Source organism: Manis javanica, chromosome 11, assembly GCF_040802235.1.
Source record: "Manis javanica isolate MJ-LG chromosome 11, MJ_LKY, whole genome shotgun sequence".
Classification (NCBI taxonomy): Eukaryota; Metazoa; Chordata; class Mammalia; order Pholidota; family Manidae; genus Manis; species Manis javanica.
This window is the reverse complement of record NC_133166.1, coordinates 103775253-103801153: the sequence shown is the minus strand read 5'-3', so window position 1 is coordinate 103801153 and position 25901 is coordinate 103775253. Positions and strand designations below refer to the sequence as shown.

At 52.6% G+C, this 25901-nt stretch overlaps 1 protein-coding gene across 8 annotated transcripts in view; it reads left to right on the top strand.

Annotated features, from left to right (window-relative positions):
• The window catches only part of ATP2B4 (ATPase plasma membrane Ca2+ transporting 4), an 83058-nt gene that overhangs the window by 29209 nt on the left and 27948 nt on the right, over positions 1-25901 (top strand). For 5 of the 8 annotated variants that reach the window (XM_017680156.3, XM_017680152.3, XM_073217115.1 and 2 more), the window contains exons 2-8: positions 9469-10129; positions 19248-19445; positions 20047-20304; positions 20757-20882; positions 21346-21471; positions 22601-22636; positions 24187-24348. In XM_017680156.3, the coding sequence (XP_017535645.3) occupies positions 9937-10129; positions 19248-19445; positions 20047-20304; positions 20757-20882; positions 21346-21471; positions 22601-22636; positions 24187-24348 (1099 nt within the window). In that variant the 5' untranslated portion in view covers positions 9469-9936. Of the gene's footprint in view, positions 1-8922; positions 8942-9468; positions 10130-19247; positions 19446-20046; positions 20305-20756; positions 20883-21345; positions 21472-22600; positions 22637-24186; positions 24349-25901 lie in introns of those variants that run through there. The other 3 variants (XM_017680153.3, XM_017680155.3, XM_073217114.1) reach the window with 2 other exon arrangements.

Below are 25901 nucleotides of genomic sequence, written 5' to 3'. Positions count from 1 at the left end.
TCGCCATAGCAACCTGAAACAAGTGTTTATAGCAGCCTGTCACCCCGACTGGAAAACAGCAGCTGTGCCCCGCAGCGGCACCCGGGCCCCCACCACGGCCTCAGAGCCTGGCCCCAAGGGCCGCTGCGGGGGCCGCGGGGCCAGATGTGCTGGGGGGCCGGAAGTGATATCTGGGGAGCCCCAGATGAGTGGTGGGTGTCTTGTTTTCTTTGTTTCCATCACCCATGGATGACCCCGTCCGTCTCTGGTCTTCTGTGCAGGTGGGATACAGGTGTGCAGAGGGTGCTTAGCTGCACCTGACCCCAAAAGGTGTCAGGAATGTTGCTCTGAATCTCATGAAGTGGCTTGTTTTAACTTTGGATAAATCTTGGCTTCTGCCACAGCCTGTTCGGGGAAGTCCTCTCAAATCTGTTTTTTCTGAGACTCACAGGACGGGGGCTTGCCTTGGGCAGATCGTGAGCAGATTCTCTCTGGCCAAGGGGGCTGCCCTGAGGTGAGGACAAGCAGCAATCAGCATCTGGGAAGGACTAAGGAGGTGGAGGGGAAGCAGTGGGGATACGTGGCAAGACCCTCCTGTGCCCGCCCTGTCAGCCTAGGTCTGAGCACGGTGTTTGGACTGGGCCCCCATTCGAGACCCTCCAAACATGCATGTTGGAGGTTCTCATGACACTGTTTGCAAGACGCTTCATGACCTCTGCAGCATTCTCAAACTGTGGTCCCCAGGCCAGCAGCCGAGTCCCCTTGGTGGAAACTCCATGTTCTCATGCCTCCGGAATCAGAAGCCCTGGGAACAGGCCAGCAATAGGCCCCAGCACTCCTGGGGACCCTGAGGAGGGTCCCCAAGGATGAGCCACTGCTCTAAAGCATGGTACAAGTGCAAGGGAGTAGGACATTCTGCCCTCCAAAGCCCGGGGCTGACTCAGTGGCTCCTCTATGCCATGTGTAAACAAGGAGGGGTGACACTGGGTAGCAAGGGGACAGATTGTGAGGGAGGGGTCCCAGTTCTCTTCCATAATAAGCACCGTCTTCTCAGCAGGCTGCTCTTGCCTGTTTTCCTAGGACTTCAGGAGATGGGCTGAAAGGAGGCTGGAACAGAGTAAAGGGCCTGCTCTCTGCACCAGTGAGACCGCATGGAGTGCAGGGTGGTGATGGGGCGTCGGCCAGGCGTGATGCTGTTCCGCTGTGTGGTACTCTGACTAGTGTCTGGGTCACACAGGACTGTCAGTTTGCTTCCTCTCCTGCTGAGCTGGGGACAGAGCACTGCCCACAGCCTACCCCCTGGCGGGGGTGAGAGGTAGCCTTCTCAGTCTGAGGCCAGACAGCTCGCCTTTCACCCATGAGGACTCCACCAGAGCCTGCGGCCCAGGAGCAGCAAGATCCTGACCCAGTAGCCAAGGCAGAGTGGCGCTCCTCTCTCTCCACCAGCGTGGCATGTTTCTGCTGGAAGTTGTTTCTAAAAATAATGCAAGATCCAGTCCAGCTGCTAAAAAGCCCCTTTGTTCCCATGGAACCAAAATGTGGAAAAACCACAGAAAGCAGCCCCGAGAAAGGCAAGCTCTGTTGTCTGAGAGGGTATACCTCCTGGACACTCAACTGCCCGAGGTCTGCGTCCTCTCTGCTGCCAGGCAGCCTCCCGTCCCAGCTCCGAGGTGCTGCTTCCCACTCGGTGAGAAGCAGAAGCCCTTGATGACCCATATCCTGAGCATTCACATGATCAGGTGAGAGGGACTGGCGGAGGCTGCCAGCACTGCTTTCCTAAACAACAGACCTGAACGGCATCGTTGCTCCCCCCTGAAACTGGCTCTTGTCCTCCTTAACCAGTTGGAGGGAGTGGTTGGCACTGCTGTTTCATCCTCTACAGCTTTTTGAGCTCTAGCTCGCTGTGAACGCTGCCCCCACCCCATGAGTCATAGGAGGCCACAGAGATGACCCAGGTCAGTATGACTCAGATTATTGAAAGAGGGTGCATCCTCCATGGTTCTGGGCCTGAAGGACTGCCCTTTTCATCTTGATGTAGTGATGCTATTTTAGAATGCAGCCAGGGAGTGACATTACCCTCTGTGGCACATTCCTGTCTCAGTTTCCCCACCCATGCCATGAAGCCTTGTGTCTCCAACTTGATGCTTCTTGGGGTCTCTGACATGGGCTGGATCTCAATAAGCCAGATGATCAGAAATGGACTCTCAATCCTATAGGTCACTTCTTGGTGTCACTGTTTGGAGAAAGTTTGTGCTATGCGGGGGCCCTACCTCTCCCCACCCCCTGAAGGCATCTGGCCAAACTGATAAGCTTTGTTGTCATTCCCACAGCATATCCTGGACAGTATGGCCTCTGTAGGGGGTTCCACTGAAGGTTCCAGCATCTATGTTTTATTTTGTTTCCCGGATCTCCCGTGTGGAGTACTGAGCAGGTCATGCTATGAGTTCACGCCCACTGGTATCATCAGTCCACCTAAGGCCCTTCCTGTGCTCACCGTTTCCCCACATCTCACGTCTGTTCCTTTCCCTGCCTGTCAGCATCATTCTCAGGTGCTAATGTGTATCTTTTTATTTAAGTATGTCCCTTAAAACGTATAGAATTGCTTTAGATCATGAGATTTTAACTTGTGTAAAGCTGTTAAAGCACCTTCCTCCCTCCCATTAACCACTGTTCCTCGGATCACCACTATTGTCGTGTGCGTGTCTGATCTGGGTTTCTGTGTCACATAACATCCCCTGTTATCCAGCTCACACATTTTACCTCCATCACCGGGGGAGAGAACCCCAGGTCGCCTTCAGCTCCTTGCCACCACTGATAATGTCCCAGTGAACCCCTTGCACATGCCCCTTCTGAACCTATACGGGAATTTCCCTGGGAGATGCACCCAGGAGTAGGTGACTGGGTCCCGGGCGTGCGTAGGCTTAGTTTGACCCAGAAGTACCAGGTGGCTCTGGGGAAGAGGAAGGAATTCAGGATCTTTGGGGTCAAGCATGACACATTTTCTCCAGATGGGTGCTTTGATTCTGGCTCTATAGTTCTGCTGCTGAATTAAAGGCACTCTTAGGGCAGCAGACTCAGGGAGATGAAGGATAAGCAAGGGCACCCCATCTCTGCCACCCCCTGGCCAGGAAGGGATGCTCTCTCTTCAGGAAGGGAATACCCACCAGAACCCAGGTCCTAGGGGTTACCTGAGAGTTAGCACCAGGTTCTAGGTCCAGGACCAGGACCACAGGCCACAGCGTGCCTTCCTGTGGTCTGTGCCGAGCCGCGTGTTGGTGCTCCAGCTCTCACTCGGCTTCCTGGCATGGGCGTGGCTGTGCGGTGGTGATGACGGTGGGTGCTGCCCACAGCCTGAGCTTAGGCCGACATGCTCTGCCCCTGACCTTCTTTGCACTTGCCCCCAAAGGACCTCAGGAGACTGATGGAGAGGGGTGCCCAGGGCTGCCTCTGCAAACCAGCAGGCGTGGGAGGAGCGCTTCAGCCCGGGCAGGCCTGGGAGGGAAAGAGGCACCTGGGACCTCGATGAGGAGGAGGGGATGGCCTGAGCAGCAGGAACTGGCAGGGGTGGGCTGGAATCCCGGTCCTGGCAATGTGACCTGTGATGGGGAGGGGGCAGAGCAGCTTCTGTGCGGGATTCAGAGCTTCAGAGAGAAGGGCCAGCCGGGGATGTTTCACACAGGGCAGCCGGTCATGCCCAGGTGTCTGCCAGCTTTCTTGACAGGGCACGGCCCTCTTGGAAGCATGGGAGTGCCTGAGAAAGAGTGAAGCTTAAGGAACTGTAGGTGATGGCTCAGAAACGCCCCTGCTGGAGATAGGAGAGAGGGGCAAGGCAGAATCTCTGTGCCGCGCCAAAGTCACTGTGGTCACAAAGCCAAGGACGTGAGCGGAAGAAGGTGGCATCCCCAGGCCTGGGATCTCCGCATGGGCGTGGATGCGCCGAGTGTCAGGCCAGTCCACAGCCAAGTGCACGCCGGCTGCGGGTGTACACATGGTGGGTGGGGCGTACCCCCCATGTGCACGGCTCGGGCGGGAGGGGTCTTGTCTGCCCCCGGGTAGCTGTGGATCTAGCTTTACACCTGCCAAGAAAGTTCAAAGAGCTAAGGAAGAATTCCCCTGAGCTGTTTCAGAGACTCCTAGGCAGGGGGCAGAGAGCTTTGTGGGCCTTCTTATCAAGCTTTAGGAAGTAAATCCACAGCTTCTTTGCGTTCTCTTACAGGGTGTACTTGAGGCAAGGGGGTTTGGATTCAGACCAGGGCACAAATCCTGGCTCTCTGAATCTGTATTTTCCTACAGTAGCATGGTGTGCACTAGTTTAAAGCTTTGTTGGTGAGGATTCAGTGAAATAATGTATGTAATGATGACAATAGCTACTGTGTATGGACCAACCACTACATATCAGCCACCGTGCTAGACACTACATAGTGTGTGTGTGTGTGTGTGTGTGTGTGTGTGTGTGTGTGTGACAGAGAGAGAGAAAGAGTTGGGGCGGGGGAGAGAGATTTCACTCCTTGGTTCATTGTAGGTGCTCAACAAATATTACTTCCTTCCCTTCCCACCTGACTCCTGTGAATAGGCAGAAAAATGGAGCCTCACTTGGGCTGAGGGAGCCCCTGCATCAGAGAAAGGAGAACAGGTTTTGTTTTGTGTGTAGGGGGTGGGGGGCCTGAGGCAGGTTTCCTGTTTCAGTTGGGTGCGTTCTGAGGTGGGACCAGCCTGCTCCTCCACCCCTCCAAGGTCTCCCCTTCTTCACCCCTGACCTCCTGCGCAGCAGAGAGCAGTGAGGCTGGCACTCCACCCAGAGAATCTCAGAGTGCTACCAACTTGCTCCTGAGCGGCTGCTCTGGCCCAGGGCAGGGGCGGGGCAGGGCAGGGCAGGGCGGGGCAGGACAGTTTCTCTGCTGAGCAGCCCCACCTGCAGCCCAGAGGCCAGAGCGGAGTGTAGCTGCTTATTATTGCAGGCAGGCCTGCTGCTGAGCTGCACCAGCCTGCACCCACCCCACCCTGGGCCCTCGTTTCCAGTCACCCTTCCTTCCCCAGGCATCGTGCCAGACTCAGTAGGAGCCTTGGGCAGAGGACATTCAGGAGGTGCATTCCTCTCAGATCCTCAAAATATCCTCCTCCATCCCCTACCTGAGGAGTTACCCCTTTTCCTCAGAGTTTGGAGATGTAGGTCTTTAGCATCTGGGAAGGTCTCCAAGAGTAAGGGATGCCTTGGACAAAGTGGGAGGAAACTGATGGTCGTTCACGGTTTGGTGGCTTAGGTGTGAGCTGCTACTCTCTGGCCGCCCCTCATTTCGGACCTCGCTCACCTGCCCAACTGCAGGTTGGGTTCTCAGGAACTGGGGGTGGCTTGTTCCTCCAGGATGTCTGGCAGCAGGAGGCGTCTGCCTCCCCCTCATCACCTGGGGGATGACGGAGCTGATTCTGAAAGAGACGAGCAAGTGTAAAAGTCAGCATTTTCTCTCAGTGGAAATGGGCATTATCTGTGCCCTAGAGATGCCTGTGTTTCAAGGATCTCTTAGATGTTTCTCAGAAAATGAAGACGTCCAGCCTTGAAGGAAGGAGTAAAGGGCCAAGCAGTCTAGGCCACTGACTTGCCAAAGACCCAGTTACTTCTGATCTCCTTGGATCTCAGTGTCTTGGTCTGGCAGGTGGGGGTCACAGCTCTGTCCTCTCCGGCATTGGTAGGACAATGTTTTCACCAGTCATTACAAATTGTAGAACAGATGTCACAGGACTTCAGGAAGGAAAAAGAACTTAACTGATTTCGTATCATGTAAAGTAGTACGACTTCTTGACCCTGCAGGAAGGGACAAAAGAGTTCACTCTTCCATCTTACCATCCCGTAAGCTGGCAAAGTGCTAGAAAGGAGAAATGAGAGCTCACCTTACCCAGAATGCCCTGAGCTGAATGACGAATCCTGACGAGAGGCGGCAGCTCCCTGGCGTCTGAGTGTGGCGGCTGAGGCAGTGTGAGCACTTACAGATTATTCTCTGCCAGTTGCCTAATAAGGTTAGGGGCCAGGCACGCTCGGCAGCTGGGGAGAGCTCCTAATCTGTGAGCTCAGAGGGAGTAGGACTGCCTGCCGTGCCTCTGAATTCCAGAAGAACTTTCACGGAGATCCCACTTTAAACTGGGGCACCCGTTTGGGCGCTGCCCCTTTGACTTTCTGTCAGCAGCATCGTGCCTGCCCTGTGCATGTGTCCCCGGAGCAGCGTGAAGCACACAACCTCATGCTTTTTATTTATTAGCCCCGTGTGTTCTGATCTTAAGTGACCTTTTCTCACTGGTTGCCTATGTGAATGGAAGAATCTCTCCTCTTTGCAACCTTGAGGGGAGATTTAAAGCAGGGAATTCTGACTGCCTGTCCGTTCCTTAGCGCTCCAAGGGTATATAGCCTAGCGATTGCTGCTAATAGTTATAACCTGCTTCATGGTTCCTGCTAAGGAAACTGCCTTGGAATTTTCCATCCTTTTGGGGGGTTGGGAAAGATGGCAGTGCCATGTGGGGCTTATTGCCCTTCTACGTGAAGGGCTAGATAACAAAAGATTATTTCATTAAGGTCACATTAAACTATAAATTAAAAATACAAATTAAAAAATAAAATTCTTCCATCGCTGAGTGTCCCGTGCAGGACACTAGGCATCTTCCATGTAAGATTTCCAAGCACTATTTCTACCGATTATCCCACCCTTTTAGCACTTCCTAGGATGATGTGAAAAGATAGGGCTGATTCCCCAGGTAAAGGTGGGAGGAACTGAACCCTAAGGAGTCCACGTGACTTACCCCAAGGGTGCCTGGGTGTTTCTTCAGGTAAATACCCATGAGTGTATCTGGTTCTGAGTCTGCTACTGGTTATTCAGCCAAAAAAAATTGTAGCTGAATGTCCACTATGTGCAGGTCCTTTTTTAGGCACTGGGGATAAAGCAGTGAATAAGACAAGTGAAAAATCTCTGCCTTCATGGGACACTGTAGCAAGTGGGGACAGAAAAGGCAAATCTTCTGACTTCCAGTTTTAGCACACTACCGGAACTGTTCTCAACATTCTCTTGAAAGGTTAAGGAGTTCTACTTAAGGGTCAAGACAGACTTCTTACTGCTATAGCCCTTCCCACTGCTTCCCTGCCTGGAGAGAAAATTCTGTGGTGCTGCATATCCCTATGCCGGTCTGAAGGGAGGGAGTTTGGCCCACTGCCTCCATCCCTTTCAGACCTTGTGTGACGTTTAAAAATCAATAGTAACAGCAAAACAAAATCCTGCTTGATGAACCCTTTGTAAGTCAGGTAGTTCTAAAACTGGTAGAAGGTGGAGGTGGCGGGTGCACTGGGAAAGGGAGGCATGTGACCTCCTCCATCCTGGCGGGACCTGCTCAGGACAGGATTGAGTGCCATCCGCGGGAACTCTGGCCACATGTGACCTTTAGAAAAGTAACTGATAAAAGATTCAAGTCCTCATTTGATGGTTCTTGTGTTTCTTTGTTCACCTTCTGGAAGCGAGAATGCCATATATTTATTAGAGACTGACTGACTAGAGCTCCTTGCCACCTCCTGGTAACTGAATTCATGCCAGCAGGAGCCGTTTAGCCAGGGCTGGGCCCCTGTGTTCTGGTGCTGTGTTCAGGAGGAGCCCCTTCACATTTCAACATGTGACGTGGGGCAGCGGCTCCTGCATGACGCATGTCCGGTCCTCTGTGAGGCTGAGAACAGGCTTCAGTTTTCCATGCCCTTACCTGTATGCAGCTCTGCCCGCCGCCCGGTCGGCGTGGATGAGAGGTAACACATACCTTCCTTTTTCTCTTTTTTTCTTTCTTCTTTTTTCTATTGAAATTTGGTTGATATGCAGTATTATGTTAGTTTCAGTTGTATAACACAGTGATTCAACATTTATATATTACAAAATGCTCACCACGGTAGGTATAGTTTCCATCTGTCACCCTGTAAAGTTATTACCATATTGTCAACTACATTCTCTATGCTGTACTTTTCACTTCCGTGACTTATTTATTCCATAATTGGAAATTCGTACCACTTCATCCCCTTCGCCTATTTTGCCTGCCCACCCCCCATGGCAACTACCAGTTTGTCCTCTGCATTTATGAGTCTGCTCTGTTTTGTTTACTCATTTGTCTTAGTTTTTTCAAGTCCATATAGAAGTGAAATCATATAGTATTTGTCTTTCTCTGGCTTACTTCACTCAGCATGACACCATCAAGGTCCCTCCATGTCACTAATGGCAGGATTTCCTTCCTTAATGGCTGAGTAATGTTCCATTCTATGTATGTACCTCCTCGTCTTTATCCATTCATTATCAATGGACAATTGGGTTGCACCCATATTTTGGTTATTGTAAATAGTGCTGCAATAAACATAGGGATGCATACGTCTTTTCAAATTAGTGTTTGTGTTTTCTTCAGGTAAATACCCATGAGTGGAGTTACTAGGTCATATACCTAGTTTTAGTTTTTTGAGGAACCTCCATACTATTTTCCATAGTGGCTGCACCAATTTATATTCGCACCAACAGTGCACGAGGGCCCCCTTTTCTACACATGCCTTTCTGAAGGAAGAAATGCTGAACTGAGACCCTCCTGTGCTCACTCACAGGCAGGCTAACTTCTGTGGCCCTAGGCTTCATTTGAATTGATAGCTGTCTCTTATCCCTGCCACTCCTGAGCAACTTTAACACTCATAGGCTTCAAACTCATTATCTTTCCTCTTCAGAAGTCCTCTGTCCCCTTTATGTAAAAGCGTTCCACCCTGTATCGCCAACTGCCAGAGCATTTTACTCTCCCCTTCCCCCAAAAGCTTTTTGGAGGGGGGCAGGGCTGAGCTCCAAGACCTGAACTTAGTGCCTGACCTGTTGACAACTGTAGCAGTGGCAGAATTTCCATACAGCTGGAGGCTGTGTATTCTGAGGGACCTCAGAGGACTTTGGCATCTTCTGTGTGGCTGTCTTCCTGATTTGTAAGTGTGGGGCTGGGGGGAATAGAGAAGCGTGCAGGGGAGAGAGGGAGGGCGGCAGGCCCTGTACGTCACTCTGGCCTGGACTCCCTTTTGGACCTCATCATACCTGTCAGAGGTAAGGTCAGACCATAGTGTTCTTCAGGTAAATACCCATGAGTGGAGTTACTGGGTCATATACCCAGTATATGAAGTAGTCAAACAGGAAAAGCATAAGCACTATTGGAGGTCGTAACCTTTTACTTCCAAGTTTCTGAAGTTGTGGGATTTGTGTTTCTTGGTTTGGGAGTGAGATATAAAGACTGGGGTGTTATCTGAAATGACTTATCTCCCTTGGAGTGTCTGGGGTGCCCAGAGAGAAACTGGCCTCTCCTGAGTTAGTTCACTCAGCTCAGAACTAAGCTATCCGTTCACCTCAGACATCAACTGTTACCTAAACCTTTGTGCCAGATTGAGCACCTCGTGCCCTTGCAGATGCCAGATCCCCATGGCTGCCCTAATTGTTTCGTCTGTCTTTGCGTATTCCACAGATCCAGTTGTCACTGGTATCCAGGGAGGCCTCCTCTTCCTCCTCCTTCTGCTGCCTTTCGACCACCACAGTTGCTGGATGTTGGTAAGGTTGCCTCCGTGGTAACATGCACATCCTGTTACACCTCCATCTGGGCAAGCTGGTCTAAGCTAGGAACCTACCTACATTGGACAACCACTTGCATCGCCACCTAGGGACACCAATCATCGTGACCCAAGGTCCAGCTGCCACTCAGTTCCCCCGTCCTTTTCCTCCTCTCACTGCCAAGCTTCATACACAGAAAAGGGGTCTGCGCTAGAAGCTGCTACTCGGAAGCTTATTGCACAAGATACAGTCGATCTGTTTCCTGCCTGAGCTCCCCAAGAAGCAAGAAGTGGGAAGAAGTGAGGCGGAAAGGCAAGAGACCCTGGTCGGTTGAAGGGAAACTCCACGTTTTCTCTGACTGAGGGGCTTGGTAACAGCAGGCAAAATGACCAACCCAACAGAACATGCCTTGCCGGCCAACTCCATGGTTGAAAGCCGTGAAGGGGACTTCGGCTGCACAGTAATGGACCTGAGGAAACTCATGGAGCTGCGTTCCACTGATGCCATAAACCAGATCGATGTCCACTATGGAAGTGTAATGAATCTCTGCAGTAGACTGAAAACCAACCCCGTGGAAGGTAAAGGCCATACCAGGGGTGGGGACCTGGAGGAAGGTGACTAGTGTTCAAAAGTACTGTTTTTTCCAGTTCGTGGAGAAGGAATATTTTCTGGAGCCCTCACTGGTATGTCTGTGTCTGGTGAGGAAAACAGGGTGTCTAAAGCCCTGAAAGGAGGTGAAGGCTTGGAGAGCCCCTGCCTGGCCAGAGATGATGTTTACGGGCGATGCTATTTTCGGAAGATCACGCTTTCCGTCTTCTGTGTCGGTGTGCAAAAAGAGGATATTTATCTCTGTTTTCCAAACGTTTGTGCTAGAGATGCTTTTATCAGTAAATAATAAGCCCCTTATTCTGTATCAATCTGTGATTGCAAAAGGGTTTAAGGTATAATTCTTCTCCACACCGATCTGACAGGGTCACTGGAGAGGATGGGCTCAAGAAAGGTAAGTGCGTCTACCCAGTACAGCACTTGTCTAGCACATACAGTTAGAAGTGGGAAGGTAAGTCAGAAGGTACCCAGTCGTGCCCACCATATCTTTGAATTACTCACTGCTTCCTGTCAGGGAATTATTGAGGACCTTTCCAACCCTGCCTGATGCACTTTTAATATAGTTCTTCTTAATCTCTTCTTAAAAAAGAATGAAGAAAATCCAGTTTCATGATTGCCTGGCCCAGCTCAGTTGTCCAGTGAGCCATGGCCATATGAAATGTTGCCCCGTCAAAATGGAAGAAGAACCAATGGAACCTTGCTGTCTCGCTTTTGCCTGGTTCGGCATCTCTGTTACAGGTGCTTGCTTGGTCCTGTTGGCCAGGCAGGCCACGGCTGAGTGGCATAGGCTGAAGCAAAGACCTTGTCCTTTCGATGCCCTGGCCCTCTTGTGGGTTACTATTTCTGAGCCTTCCTTAGAGGCTATGCCATATATCTTGTCAATTCTAAGAAGAAGCTTTGACCCCTACCAATGCTAAAAGTTAGTGACTTTTTATCTTTAGGATAAAAAAAAAAGGGAGAGTACTCAGGCTTATAATGGCTACTCAATAAATTAGCTGTCTCAGATTAAAATGGAGCCCACGTGCCTGAACATATTTGCCAGAGTACGAGGGGCTATGGAGTGTAGTGTAGCAGTGTATCTGGAGAGGTGACTGCGCGCGGAGCTGCAGCCTCTGTCTGTGTCCCCCATTCGCCTCTTGACATCGAAACAGACCTGGTCAAGGTGGCCCTGCTGAGTCGCTTGCGTGCGGCTCAGTCTTTGCCTCTGGCTGGTACCTAATGACTGCCTTTGGGCACAGCGTCCTCCTCGTCAGCTAGACTTCTCTGTTCTGCCACTCCTGTAGTTACATCGGCCTGCAAAAGAGGCCATTCCTATCACATGTTCACTGAGAAAATGCAGTCGTTTAGAAGCGACCATCCGAATTCAGGCAGGATTTTTCCTTTCCCTCATTCTGTACTATTTCTGATCCCTCAGGCCAGTTGTTTTCTCTCACAAAGTGAAACTCAGGAGTCTGAATAAGCTGGAACCCGGGAAGCTCCATACAGCAGGATTCAGACTTTCCTCCCAGTTTGCCAAATCCTTTCTCAGAGCTGCTACTTTGTGGTTCCCAGAGTGTGTCCATTCCCAAAGGCCAACATAGATTCTACTTTAATGCCAACATCCGATAACAAATGCCCTCAGATCCTGTCTCGGTCCTGGTTTCAGACCTGACAGTTGGAAGCTGCCCCTCTGAAGGCAGGCGGCGCTGCTGCTCCAGACCCCAGCCGTGCCTGCATGCCAGTACCCTGGCCATTGCCAACTCCGCTCTCCTGCTTCCTTGGATGGCAAACACATATGCTGGTTGGTTTCCATGTAAGACATACCTTAGGGCTCGTCCTGGAGCTGGGGAGGCAGCGTGTCAGGAAACAACTTTCTCACAAGTAGTTTTTAGCCCCTAATGCTAGCAGTGACTCCTTGTATGTGAGAAGAATTAAGGGACAGAGAAATGCTCTGACGCAGGAGTCTCCCCCAGCCTAGGGTGATGCTGAGCTCTTTAGCTGGGCAAGCGGAGAGGAGAGCTTCAGTACCCAGGTGCCTTGGAGAGCTGATGCTATAAAAGGCCAACCTGTTCCCGGAAGATCGCAGCGAGGTGCCTGATAGCCTAGCATAGTTTTGTCACCCGGGGGAGTCCCCTGCAGACTAATGATAAGAATAAAGCAACTCACCTAATTCTCAAATTCTGCTGGTTGGAAACCAAGGTGAAGTAAGACTGGGGAGATTGGTACGGCGTATAAAGAAGTATGGCTCTGACCCTTTATTTTCTATTGGCTTGATACTGCCTTTTAGAACAGACTGACGGGTTTTATTTAAACCCTTGCTACGAAGGGGTCTTACGGAAGTTGGAGTTCACAGCATTCTGACACTAACGGGGTCTCATGATTCTAGATTTACATGATTCTAGAGGCAGGTGGGACTTAATTTGAATTCATCCTCTCTCTCTCCAGCCAAAAGGCTTAAATGACTCACCTAAGGTCCTCCTCCCACAGCGTATAATGCAGTGGAGTATTTCTGGTTTTCTGACAGTCCATTAATGCCCTGTTACCTCTTCTGCTGGAGCAGCAACACAGAGAATCTCAGCAGCACAGATAATTTCACAGTTGGTTTTATACTTCAGTGCCTGATAAAATGCCTGACTGTGACCCAGTGCTCATGTCACTTCACCCTCAGCTTGTGCTCCTTGGGTACACGTTGCTGCTAGTTGGAGTAAGAGCAGCGGCCCCAGTGGCCCAGAGGGGTTAGGCTCCCGACTTCCCTCCCACATCCTTCAGCACCGGCCAGAAACAAGGCCGAGGGTGTGCGATTTAGAGAAGGAAATTTAGGGAAACAGAAAGGGGCAGGGGAGACGCGGGAGGGGATACTTTCCCCTAAGCAACTGAACAGTCCAGCCTGCATGGCCGCATTCAACAGAAGCAGAGAGGCGGGGGTGAGGCTCTCTGTTTCCTGAGTGGGCGAATGTGCTGCCCAGGGGTTATCCGTGGGGAAAAGCCAAGCATTGGCACCCGCGGAATCCTTTTCGTTTGCTAGCTTCTTTCCTCACCCCAGTCTCTTCATCCCCCTCCTTCTATTGTTTCTTCTTTGCCCACTCCACCCCCACGCCAGCCGCCCTCTCCAGTCCCCAGGAGCAGCTGTTCAGATGACACCTGCTAGAGGATAGGCTTTTATCTTCCGAGCGGTTTCCCATGGTGTCTCCTGGCTTCCGTGAGCAGGAGAAACCTTTGTGAGCCCAGAATGAGAACTGCCGGTGGTTTTAGGGGAAAGAAGGAGCGTATTTTCCTTCTTCTGTCTCCCTTTGTCCCTAGGAAGAAGAGATGGTCCTAAAAGAGAGAGTCTTTGGTCTAGATGGAAGGTTGCATGAATTCCTCTTTCTCCACAGAACTTTGTTGCCCTGGTCCTCAGCTATGCTACCCTATTTAGAAAGAAGAATGAGGTTTTAGAAGGAGGAACTAGGCTGGCAATTATGGAGGTCTTGGCCCAGACCAGGAAGGGCAAGTTCAGTAGCTACTTAAAAGAATCTTCGGTAGGTGGTAGAAGCGTGGGAAGGTTTTCACAAAACCTGGGGGAAGCAGCCTAGACAGCCTGAGGGTGGGTGACTGAGAAAGGCAGAGGGGACAGGGCCCTGCCCCTGCGTCTCCGCCCCCTGCAGGGAATTCCGCTTTGCATCTTGGGAGTGCCCCGTCTGTCTGGTCTGAGTCCGGGGCCTTGGGCAGAATGAGGCCAAGAGCGTGTGAAAGCTGTGGGCCTTCCTGGCCCAGCCCAACCCCAGACTCTGAGCGCACTTGTCCATCCAGCCCCCTCCTTGCCCAGAGCTGGGCTTTGGGCTTAGCTGCCATAATGCTGCCAGGCAGGGGGCAGAGACATCTTGACGGGGGCAAGTGGCTCAGTCTTCCAGAACCTGAGAGCCCTCCCTGCACTCTGCCCTCCCTCAGGCCTGGCGCCCCCGGTGCTGCTGTCCTCTTACAAGCTTTGTTTCGTCTTGAACCTTGTTGTTACCTTGCAGTGACCTGTGGGCCAGGGTGGGAGGATGATAGTATCCCCACCTTGGTCGAAGCTGATATTGTGTCTGCCCGTGGAAGTGGCGCCTTCAGTCTTTTTATTTAGCTCTGAGGCATGAGCCCTTGGAGTGTGACCCCCGGTGGAGGTGCATGTGTGCAGGAGGGAGAAGGTGGCTGAGCAGAGGGCAGTGGAGGGCACCCAGGGGAGCTTTCTCTGCACTGTGCCAGAGCTGGAAAGGAGATGCGCTGCCCACCAAAGGTATTGTGGACCACAACTGAGGAAGGGGCATTCTCTACGTCCATCATCCTCCTGCTGGGAGCTCCATACGGGCTGGAAGTCCAGCAGATAGAGAGCTCATCGCCAAGCCGCGGGTGTGTTAAGGTGGTGATGCCGAAGTAGGGACTCCCTGTATCCTTGGAGGAGTGGTCTTTGATTAGCAGCAGGAGCTGGCCAAAGCCCGTTGGTCCCTACATTCATTTTCAGCTATTTCTCCCCTCACCCCCTAATCCACAGTTTTTAAGAGAGGACTTGAAGGGTATTCTGATGTCCGTTCTTACATACCAAACAGGACTGCCTTCAGATCAACCCAGAGAAACCTCTTCCTTGTCCTCTGTGTGGGAGAAGGTTTTGCTGTCTCTTTGGCAAGGTCTTGTAAGTCAGGCAGCTGGGAAGTCCCTCGTGATGCCTAACCTAGCCCCACCCTCTCTGGGGCTGAGCTGGTTCTGCTGAGGGGTACCCCTGCTGACAGTCCTGGGTGTCCCAGGGAGGCTGGCTCCGGCCCTTCCCTGCATGAGTCAGGTCACAGAGGGCTGGGCCGCAGCTTCTCTTCCCAAGGCCTGGGTCCCTGCACAGGCTCACAGCAGACACACGTTTTCCATGGCTGCCCATTCCATCTCTTGCCAGCCTGGGCAGTGGCCCCGTAACTCCCAGCATGGGGTGAGGGCGATGACTTCACAGCTTGACATTCTTGTCGCCTCTCCCAGCTCATGTGCTCAGTCTGGTTCTTAGGGCCAGAAGTGCTGATTTGGGTGGGGCTTTCTCTCACGTGTTCTTGGGGACAAGGTGTCCTCTCACTTTCCTGATGTATTTCTAGGGGAAAACCTTCTTCTGTTTCCAACATTTTCTCCCTGCCAAGTCTTCCTTCCCCTCCTCATGAAGCTGTGAGATTTGAGAAGCAACTGCAGAAATCAGGGACTAAAACCCTCTCCTGGGCCAGAGAAGTATTTATGTGGAATTACAGTTGCTGAGATCAGGGCCTGAGAGCCCCTTGGGGCAGGAAGAATTGGAATGGAAAGCCCCGAATTGGGGATCAGCTGAGCTCCCAGTCCCACGTGGCTTTCCCTTGCTGTGCCGCACGTCAGCGAGGTTCCCGTCCCACTGGCAGCAGCCCCAGCCTGCTGTTCCCGCTGCAGGGCACACTGGGGACTGGCACTGCCACTTGGCTTCTTAAGGTGGCTATTCTAAGAGCTTAAAATGGCTTAAGGTGAAGCGGGTAGATAAGAGGTAGTGGCAAGAAAGAAGGAAGAAAGGGGGTGACTTTGAGGGAATCTGGGCAGCAAAGCCTGATCTTTTTTGTTTTCTGTAATAAATCCTGTTCCATATGCTTGGCTCCAAAAAGGCCATAATGAGCCTTTCATAGGTTGGACTCTGATGGCCTGGCATCATTATCCCTGAGGACAGGAAAAAGACAGGATGAGTTTGCCCCACATGTGAACAGTGCAAACAGGGCTGATTTGCCTAGAGGTGCAGAGGAGAGTGGCTTGTGGGCCAGTCATGAAGCGATAGGGTGACCAATTATCCCTGTGTGCCTGGGACCCAGGGGACAGGAACTTCTGCACTAAAACCTAGAACATCCCAGGCAAACCAGGACTGGTGAGTCACACTAGAACGAAGCCTCTCCCAAGTGCAGCTGCCTGCCCACCCCAGCGCCCCCATGCATGTAGGCAGGCATCCCACTGCTTCCCGTGGTCTGGTGTAGACTCTGCCACATTCTAGCTCCAGTAATTATATAATCTCCGCAGGCCTTAGTTTGCTTATATGTAAAATGGGGTTAATAGTACCTGCTGCTTAGGGTTTTGCAGCTTTTGAATGAGAAGATAGAAATGTGCCTGGTGAAGGGTCTGGTACATAGTAATTGCTTAAATGTTAGCAATCTTATTTATTACTCATTCATTCCATTCATTCAACAAATTTGCATGTGTACCATGTGCCAGGCACTGCTGTTGGCCTAAAAAACAAAGACAAAAATCCTGCCCTTGTGGAGGAGGATAGACAAACATAACAAACACATGTGTATCGTAGATTATATTAGGGCAGAAGCCCTGCAGAGGGAACCGGTTGAGGAGGCTACAGGGGACTGAGGGTCCTGGGGCAGGGAAGTCATAATGTTAAATATGATGGTCAGTGTAGGCCTCTCTAAGGAGGTGACATTTGTGCAAAGACCTGAAAGAGGTGAGGGAATGAGCCCAACCTAGTGAAGAAGAATCCGAGCACGGGGACCGGCTTGGGCAGGGCCCTGGACGGGGGTGCGTCCGGGGCTCAGAGAACAGCAGGAAGGCCCAAGTGGCTGGACCTCACGAACGTGGAAGAGACAGTAGGAGCTAAGGGATGGGCACTGGCGACTCAGAAGGGGCCTTATAAGCCATCATAAGGCCTTCTATGCCCAGTTCCACTCCAAGGAAAAGCTTCCAGAGGATTCTGAGGAGATGAGTGTCATGGGTTTTGTTTGAAAAAGATCGTCTTGGCTACTTTGTTGAGACGAGACTGAGAACAGGAAAGCAAGGGTGGAAGAGGGGGCCCAGGCAGGGGGCGGGTGTGGTCATCCAGGGCAGGGCAGTGGCGGTGTAGCCCAGGATGGTAGCAGGGGCAAATGAGAGGGGAGTGGACCCTGGTGTGCTTTGTAGGGGAAGCCGACAGGATTTGCTGAACTAACGGCTATGGCGGATGGGAGACAGAGGAGGCGGGGCTGACCCGGTAAGGACAGGAGACCGGGGAGGGGTGCGGCTGGCCCAGGCGGGCTGATGTCGTTCTGGCCTCCACGAGGCCATGGGGATGTCCCTTTCGGTGACCCCTGGTGCCTGACGTCTTAGCTCGCCCTCATAGTCGTCTGCTCACCCTTGTTAAGGAGGGGATGGCATCGCCTCCCTTTGCATCTCCAGCTGCGCTCCTGGAGAAGTGCCCCAGGTAGGCCCACGAGCCGTCAGAACGCCTGTCACCCTCAAGCAGAGCCGGGCCCCCACAGCAGTCCCAGCTTGGCACAGCCCTGCTCTCCCTCCGGTCTCTGGGAAGAACGGACGAGGAAGGCTGCCCCCTGGCAGCCCCCGCTCTGCCTGCCGGCACCCCAGAATGCTCTGCCCAGGAACCTTCCTTTCCCAGGCCTTTGGTCTCTTTCCTGACTTCTCAGAGTGGCCGAGACAGGAAGCCTCCGGCAAGCAGCCCAGGTTGCCTGCAGCGTTCTAGCCGGACCTGAGCTCCCTGCTCTGTGGGGCTCAGCTGGCGGCTGGAGGCTGAACGGAACCCTCAGGTGCCACATGCCCCCACCCGCCGCTCGGCGGCTCCATGCTCCAGCACCAACAGGCGAACAGGGTCTCCCGGCCTGTGCATGTGGTTCACCTCCGCTGCACCCCGGGCAGAGCCCACATCTGCCTTCCCAGATCCGCGACTGTCCGGAGTACCTCTCCTGTTGGTGTTTGTTTTTAGGGTGGAGAAATGGAGGCTGTCTGGGACCCTGCAGGTAATAACTCCCTTGGGTCCCTATTTTCCCATTTTCAATAGCTTTTCCTATCCGAATGCCTTCCTTAGGTCTGACCCAGATCTTTCCTCTTGCCATTAAAGATCACACTCTCGGGTCCTATTCAGTGGAAATGCAGCGTAGAGGTCATGCTGCACCCACAACCCCACCAGGGGAACAGCCCTTCGCCAGGACTACAGTGCAGATCCTCAAGCTCCGTTGAATGCCCCTGTCCTCTGATTCTGACCCTCCTCACCTGCTGACCTTTCCTCAGGACAAAGGTCGCCCCACCATGCCTGTGGGGAGCCCATCAGAGAGCGTGGCCAGGGGCTTCAAGGCCAGAACCAGGGCCATTGGCTGCTGTGTTTAAATAACTTGATAAATGCCAACTGGCATTAATTGAAATTTTAGGATTTCCTCCTTCCCTTAAAATGTTACCCCCCAAGGCCCAGCAGAAGGGCCTAAATAGAAGAAAGGCATAGGAATAATTCTGCCTCTCTCCTTTCTCTCTGCAAACGTGCCTGGAATATGTGTGCACCCCTGCACAGGCATATAAGCATACGTGTTACATGTGTGCTCCCGGGGAGCATGCTTGTGATCAGGACTGTTTACTATCTGACTTTGTGGCTTCACACCCTCTTCTCTTTTTATTCAACTTGAATAGTAGTGCTTCTCTCGGCACCTAGCCCTTAGGCTAAATAGTACTTCTCTTAGTACTTGTCTCAGTACATAGTGTTAGTAGAATAGTAGTACCTCTTAGTGGTGTGTGTGTGTGTGTGTGACAGAAAAGGAGGGGTATGGGTGTTGAAAGGGGGTACCACTGGAGCCTCACAGCCTCTGCTCTGTTGATCTCCTAAAGTCACTGGAACATGGAATCAGGACAACTGGTTGGACTCTGTCTCCCAGCCTCTGTAGCATGACCTGGAGCAGATAGCTCCTTCTTCCTGTCCTGTGTGTGGGAGCGAGTAGATGGCTAACTCTTAATCTGCACGACTTCTTACATCACCACCGGCATTTACATGTTAATGAAAGAGAAAAGTTCTCTGCCAGCCCCTAGAAATTTTTTAATGTCTGTGCTCTTAGAGCTGGAGCCTGGGAGAGGTCAGTGAGGAGGAGATGAAGTCTGAGGTCGAACCCTGGACACTGTGAGGAGTGAGTGGCCCCTGTGACCCACTTGTCCCAGGTGGCCTAGGTTTAGACTGAAGATGTCACACACCCTGAGTTCTGGGAAAATGAGGGCAGTTGGTCACCCTAACTAGATCTCATACTCGGGCAGATGGGGAAGCAGGGGGTCTTTTCAAACGGGGCCTTGGAACTGCCTTCTTCTCTCATTCTCTTCCCCTTTTCTGAATCTCACCCATTTATCTCACTCCTACCTGCTTCTCAGGTCTGTCTGGGAACCCTGCAGATCTGGAGAAACGTAAGCACGTGTTTGGACAGAACTTGATCCCCCCAAAAAAGGCCAAGACCTTCTTAGAATTAGTGTGGGAAGCCCTTCAAGATGTCACACTCATCATCCTGGAGATCGCCGCCATCATCTCCCTGGTCCTGTCCTTCTACCGCCCCCCTGGTGGAGAGAATGAACGTGAGTCTTGGCAGCCCAGCACGCCCCATTCTGGGTCCTTCCCACCACCCCTCCTGAGCCCCTGGTCCTGGTGGCCTAGACGCCCGCCCCCATTATCCAGGCTGGGGTCTCCCAAGGAAATCAACAAGTAGCTAGTACGCTCTTTTTCCACCCCAACCTTATTCCAGAGTCTTTCTCCTCTTCTCCATCGAGCCCTTATTCAGAATGTCCTGAATCCACTACCTTTGCCCAGCTAACGAAGCCCTTCTTCTCAGAGTGCCCCCCACCACTCGTCCGGCATCCCGGGAAGCAGCGACGGGAGCCTGACCGTGCTGGGAATCATGAGGCCTTCCCGGGCGACTTGCCTGTAATTCGCATCGGCATCTTTGCTGAGCTATTTGCTTCTTCTGGGTCCTCAGGAACAGTTGTATCGGCGGTGTGATGATGCCAATCCTGCTGTCCTCCGGTGTTCTCAGAGGATAGCCCTCTGCCCAAGAGTTTTATTTTCTGCTATACTTTATCCCTAACTTTCCATCCTGGGGAATTTCAGAAATACCTCCTCATTTCTAATGTCAACCAAAGCCCCGAGCCAACCCTTTCTTTCTCTCCTTTCCCTGGCTAGAGTGTGGCCTACCTGTAAGTAGCCCTGAGGATGAAGGGGAGGCAGAGGCCGGCTGGATTGAGGGGGCAGCCATCCTGTTCTCGGTGATCATTGTGGTGCTAGTGACCGCCTTCAATGATTGGAGCAAAGAGAAGCAATTCCGGGGGCTACAGAACCGCATAGAAAAGGAACAGAAATTCTCCGTTATCCGAAATGGTCACATCATTCAGCTCCCAGTGGCTGAGATCGTGGTGGGTGATATCGCCCAAATCAAATATGGTAAGAGCTTCCTGGTTCTTGTACCTATACCACCTTCCCTATTTGAGAGCTGGGTCCTTTGGTATAGGGGGCTGGGAATTGCTGAGAACCCAAAAACCCAGATTATTTTAGCATCTAAGTGAGAGTTTTAGGACATTGTGGCAAAGAATTTCAAAGAGAGGAGTAGTGGACATTCTCCCAAAAGATTGTCACACTCACCCCTTCTGTGCCTTACGGTGAAAAGTATGTAATATGAAGGCCACAGGAAGGGATTCAGGGATCAGTGATTGAATGGATAATGCCTGGGAAGGAGTCTTGGCCCAGGTTGTCAGAGCTGGAGTTGTCCCTCAGAGGTTCTCCGGATCCTCCTGGGGTCACTGCCCTACAGGCAGAGCTGTGGAAGCAGCCCGCAGATGGGGCTGGCTGGTCTTCCCCAGGTTCTCACCTGTCGCCCCTCCCCCGCTGCACACTAGGTGACCTGCTGCCCGCAGATGGGATCCTGATCCAGGGGAACGATCTCAAGATTGACGAGAGCTCCCTCACCGGGGAGTCAGACCATGTCAAGAAGTCCCTGGAAAGAGACCCCATGCTGCTCTCGGGTATGGCCCCTGGCTGTCTCCGTTCCCATTCTACTCCCCTCCCCCCACCCCCAGACAACACACTGCAGAGCCCCGATCCAGACCTGGCTCTCTCCTCTGGCCCTGGCCCTTCTCCTTCCCCTGGGTTCACCTGGAGCAACAGCTGATTAGTGGGCTCAGCACAAGGCCATCAGGCAACCTGAAGAGGCTCCCTCTGCAGCAAGTGCTGCAGTGGCCGTGCAAGGGCCCTGCTGGCTGGGGCGGGGGCGGACCTTACCCCGAAGCAGTTACACGCATTTTCCTCCTCACCTGCCAATTCGCTTGGTCTACTTTAAATGGGCCCAGCTCTTGACCTTTTCCTCTCCGTGGTGTGTATCATCGTCATGGGGGAGGGAAGAAAGGGGACTGTTTCCTACTTGTGTTTCACACCAAAACATGTCTAGGTATAAAAACACCACCACTCTCTTGGTCTCCTTTCTCATAGGGACCCATGTCATGGAAGGTTCTGGCCGGATGGTGGTGACTGCCGTGGGTGTCAACTCCCAAACTGGAATCATCTTTACCCTCTTGGGGGCCAGTGAGGGGGAAGAAGAGGAGAAGAAGAAGAAAGGTAAGGGGCATTCAGAATGAAAGTCTCTGCCTTCCCATCCACGTGGACAAACCAGGAAGCAGGGGGGGCAGAGCCGGAAGGAACGCCTGGTCGGAAGAAGCTGCCGATGAAGAGTAGACATCCAGACTCCTTGCTGAAAGCAAGATGTCCACCCTGGCTCCCCAGGGTGCTCTGATGCAAACCATATCCTGGCTGTCGGCTCCCCAGTCAGGCTGCACTTGAGCTCGAGTCCTGTGTGTGTCGGTGGGCTGCGCAGGGCTGGGTTCCCAAGCTCGCCCCAGGTGAACGGATGAGGTGGTCCGATGCTCCCTGTGGAACCCTCCAAGCCCTGCCCCTTTCTTCATCAAGCACCGGGACTAGATGAGCGAAGGGAAGGGGCAGGGGAAACTGGCCAGGAGAGGAAGCTGGAGTGCTGCTGAGGCCAAGGGCTGTCAGTGGAGGAGAGACACGGTGGGAGGGTGGGCACAGAGAGGCAGTGTCGGCCCCTCGTCAGCCCTGTCTTTAACATTTGCTTGTTCCTAAAGGAAGGAGAAATAAGGTGAGCAAGAAAAAGATCCTAAAACTAATCTACACCTTCCCCTAACCGTTTCTTCTGCCCTTAGAAGAGAGAAGGGTGTCTTCCATTTGGCCGAGGACCATCTTGTACTGTTGCGTAGGGGGCATTTATGAGAACAGAACCAAACACGTTCTCTCGGGAGCTCTTGCTCTTTGGGCAGCTGCCTGCAGGTGGATAAGGACTCGCTGCTGAATCGGCATGGAGACGCCCTCCAGGCAGAAACAGTTCCAACCGCTTGCTTCCTACCCCCACCCACTTCTCCAAGTGCTGTGACTTGGGTCAGGAGCACCCCCTCCCTGCACCCCCAGCAGCAGCCGAGCTCCAGGAGACAGCAGCCCAGGGGTTGGTGTGCACTCACCTCGTGAGCCGTCCTGGCCACATCCCGAGGATCCATGCGAGCCCCTGACGGGTGCACGTAGGCAGGGACGTGAGCTTCCTTCACATCCCCTGCCGAGCAGCTCGACCCCTTTGCTGGCGCCCTTTTGGGCTCCAGCAGGGCACCACACTGGATACCTGATCTCTTAATAGTCACTATGGGTCTCCACCCCACTTTTTTCTTTCTTGTTCAAACAGGTAAAAAACAAGGAGTCCCTGAAAATCGCAACAAAGGTAACCTTTCCACCCACTCATTTACCATCTCTACCTGCCCACACTCAAACCAGACCTCTCCGGGCCATCTGCCTTGTCCCTTTTCCTCTCCATAAATCTGTTATCTGCTGCTGTGGCCCAGATGCCTCATCCCGAGGAAGGTGCAGAGATTTGGGGGTGGGCTCAAGTCCCAATCCCAGTCTAAGATGGAACAACAGCGCCCCCTGCTGTTGGCTCCCGGAACCTCACGTCAAGGTTTCTCTTGAGGAGCGTGTGGGGTTGCTCTCCTCTTCCCAGGGTGCTCTTTGCTTCACCGCCCTGGGTCAGATTAAGCACTAATGGCCATCGGTGTCCGGGCTGGAAGACTTCAGGGTCCTCACGGTGGAGGGGTTGGGGTGGGCAGTCCCTGCACCCTCCTCTCGCCAGCTTCCTCACTGGTGTCCTCTTCTGATCTGGATTCCTTCTTTGCTGTCTTAAAGGGGTGGTTGGAGAGAGCCCTTTCTCCGCACCGCTTCCCCACCTCTTTCTTCGTTCTCTCCACAGTCTGTTTTCTTCCTCCTTATCTGATGTGTGTTTCTTTTTTGGTGGCTGTGTTTACATTACATCTCTGTCTTGTTTGTGAGTCTGACAGCAGAGACATGTATCAGGAAGGGCTTCCTAAGCACAGGGGCTGAGCTCTGCAGGGGCGAAGTTGGAGGGATATTGGGAACCTGTGAGAACTGTTGTCTGGAGGGAGCTCCGAAAAATATTTTTCCCTTTGTAACCTACATCATAGTAGTCTTTAGAAATAAAGTCATCACATCGGAGAGCCAGAGCTCCACAGAAATAATTCTTTAATTTTAGGTCTCTTTAAATTCTTCTTTTTAAGGCAAAATGGATATGTCTATCTTTATCCCTGCTTTCTCTTATTCCAGGGAACCCCTCATGCCAGCATCTTCCCTGTCCCCTAAAAGACTTGACACTAGGTCCCACTCTGTACTTCCCACCTTTGTCAGGCAGAGGAAAAAGGGGGGTGTCCTTCACCTGTCATTCAATTGATATAAGAAGGAACTGGAAAATACCCTGTGTCTGAGGCCTGTGTTTCTTCCTGAGAGTCTAGAGACAGGGAGAGATAAACCTCTGAGCAGAGCACATCAGGACCCTTATGCTATCGGGACATCTGCCGGCTTTCCCCTTTCAACCCCTTTCTGCAATAAAGACACCATTTTAAGCACTGAATTCCAGGAAGGATGGTCATTGGTAATAGAGCCTAGTGGTGCGACTGATCCTCTTGCTGGAATAAACCTGGCTCAGGGCTCTGAGGTGGTGCCAGGAAGCTGCCACCGAAAAGGAAGCCCATACCCCAACAGGGCCCTGTTCCAACTGCAGTTACCACCGTATCATTCTGAAAGCCCTGGTAGAGGGTCGAAGGCAAATTCCCTGCCTGGCACGGGGTAAAGGTGGTCAGAACTGAAGTCAGGGGTCCGAGGTGTATTCCAAAAAGGAGACAGAGGGTTTTCGGTTTCCACCTGCCTTGCAGCTGGTGCCCCTGCCTCCCCCGCTCACCTGTCCCATTTGTGTGTGCACCCCAGCAAAGACTCAGGATGGAGTAGCCCTAGAAATCCAGCCGCTCAACAGCCAGGAGGGAATCGACAGTGAGGAAAAGGAGAAAAAGGCGACCAAGCTACCCAAAAAGGAGAAGTCAGTGCTGCAGGGCAAGCTGACGCGCTTGGCTGTTCAGATCGGGAAAGCGGGTGAGTAGGGCGGCAGCTTCTGCTTGCCGCTGCCTATCGTCCCCGCTGCCTATCGTCCCCCGCTGCTTTACCTGGTTTCCTTCTGCACCAGCCAGGTTTGGCAGAAAGAGGCGAAAATTTATGAGTGGCTGATGTAGTCTAGGTAGCTGTGTGCCTGTCTCTGCCACCCTTTGGCCACCCGCTAGGCTTTTTCAGAGAGAAATGTTTTCCTCTGTCATTTCCCCTGTCACCTACTGGCTTATAAATTCTTTTCGGGTACAGAAAGAGGGCTGGTGCTGTTTGCTGCAGGCAATTCCCTAGCGTGGTAGTAGCATCTGGCCCGGCACAGGCAATAAATTTAAAATAAAGACTGGAAGAAAAAGGAGGATAGTGATTAGAGAGGCTCTTTCCAGAGGCAGGTCACGAAAGGCGCCCTTATGTAGCTGAGAGGAAGCGACCCCTCTAAGCTCGCCTCCACATTCCCGCTCCTTCTTTCGGTGGTGGGGTGGGGCAACGGGTGCGCAGGGAAGGTGGCTCCTTCACTGCAAGGTACCGTCCCTTACCGCTGTTCATTTCCCGACCTGCTGCTCTGCTCACTACAGTCAGTCTGGTCCAGTCCATTCTGTGCGTCCCGTTCCCCCGGGATCTTGTTAGAGCCGACTCTGGCTCAAGGCTCTGGGGCAGAGCCTGATGTTCTGAGTCACGAAGGAGCCCCGAGGCGATGCGCCTGCCCCTCGCCCACCAGGCACACACCTAGCAGCAAGTGGCCCACTAACCGATGTTGGACTGTTTCCATTTAAATTCTGTTAAAACAAAGTACAGTTAAGCATTCAGTTCCTTGGTCACATTGGCCTTATTTCAGTGGGTCGATAACCACATGTGGTAGGAGCTACCGTAGAGGACAATGCAGATATTGAACCCTGGAGAGTGTTAGCCTGGCCTCTCCACTCAGTCCCGGCACCCAGCTCTGGCAGCCCTGAAATCTCTCGAATGTATACTGTACATGGACGAGATGAACTGCGAGGGTGGAATCAGGTTATTGAACCCAGCTCACAGGTTTGAAATTGAACAGACTCTTCCCAACCCCTCCCTCCTCTTGTCCTAAACCCTGCCTGTTCTGTAGGGAGCACAGGCGTCCCCTGGCTGACTGCTGGTCTCCTCTGTCGCTTCATTGTACATGTCAAGTGAGGCCAGGACTGGGGCGAAAAAGGGAGGTACCTTGCCCTACCCTGAGAGTGAGCGCCCCCTTACATTTTGCACCTAGATGCCTTGATTGCCCCTCCGTATCCCTCACCCCGATGAAGGAAAGCACAAAAGAATACGCTTTCACTGATCTAGTCACCTCTAGCTTTGCTCTGATCCCCCTGAATCATCAGGCCCTCGGGGAAAGCAAAGACCCAAACCAGACTCTGGGTGGAAGCAGGGCTCTTCCCACAGAAGGTACAGGTGTGCCCAGATGTTGATCCCCTCAGCCCTGGCAGCACCCGGGACAGTTGGCGCCCCCAGGCCTGGTGTTTTCTGACCCTGAGCAGAGCCTGCGTTTGCCGCCATGTGTAGGGTGGCCACCATCCCAG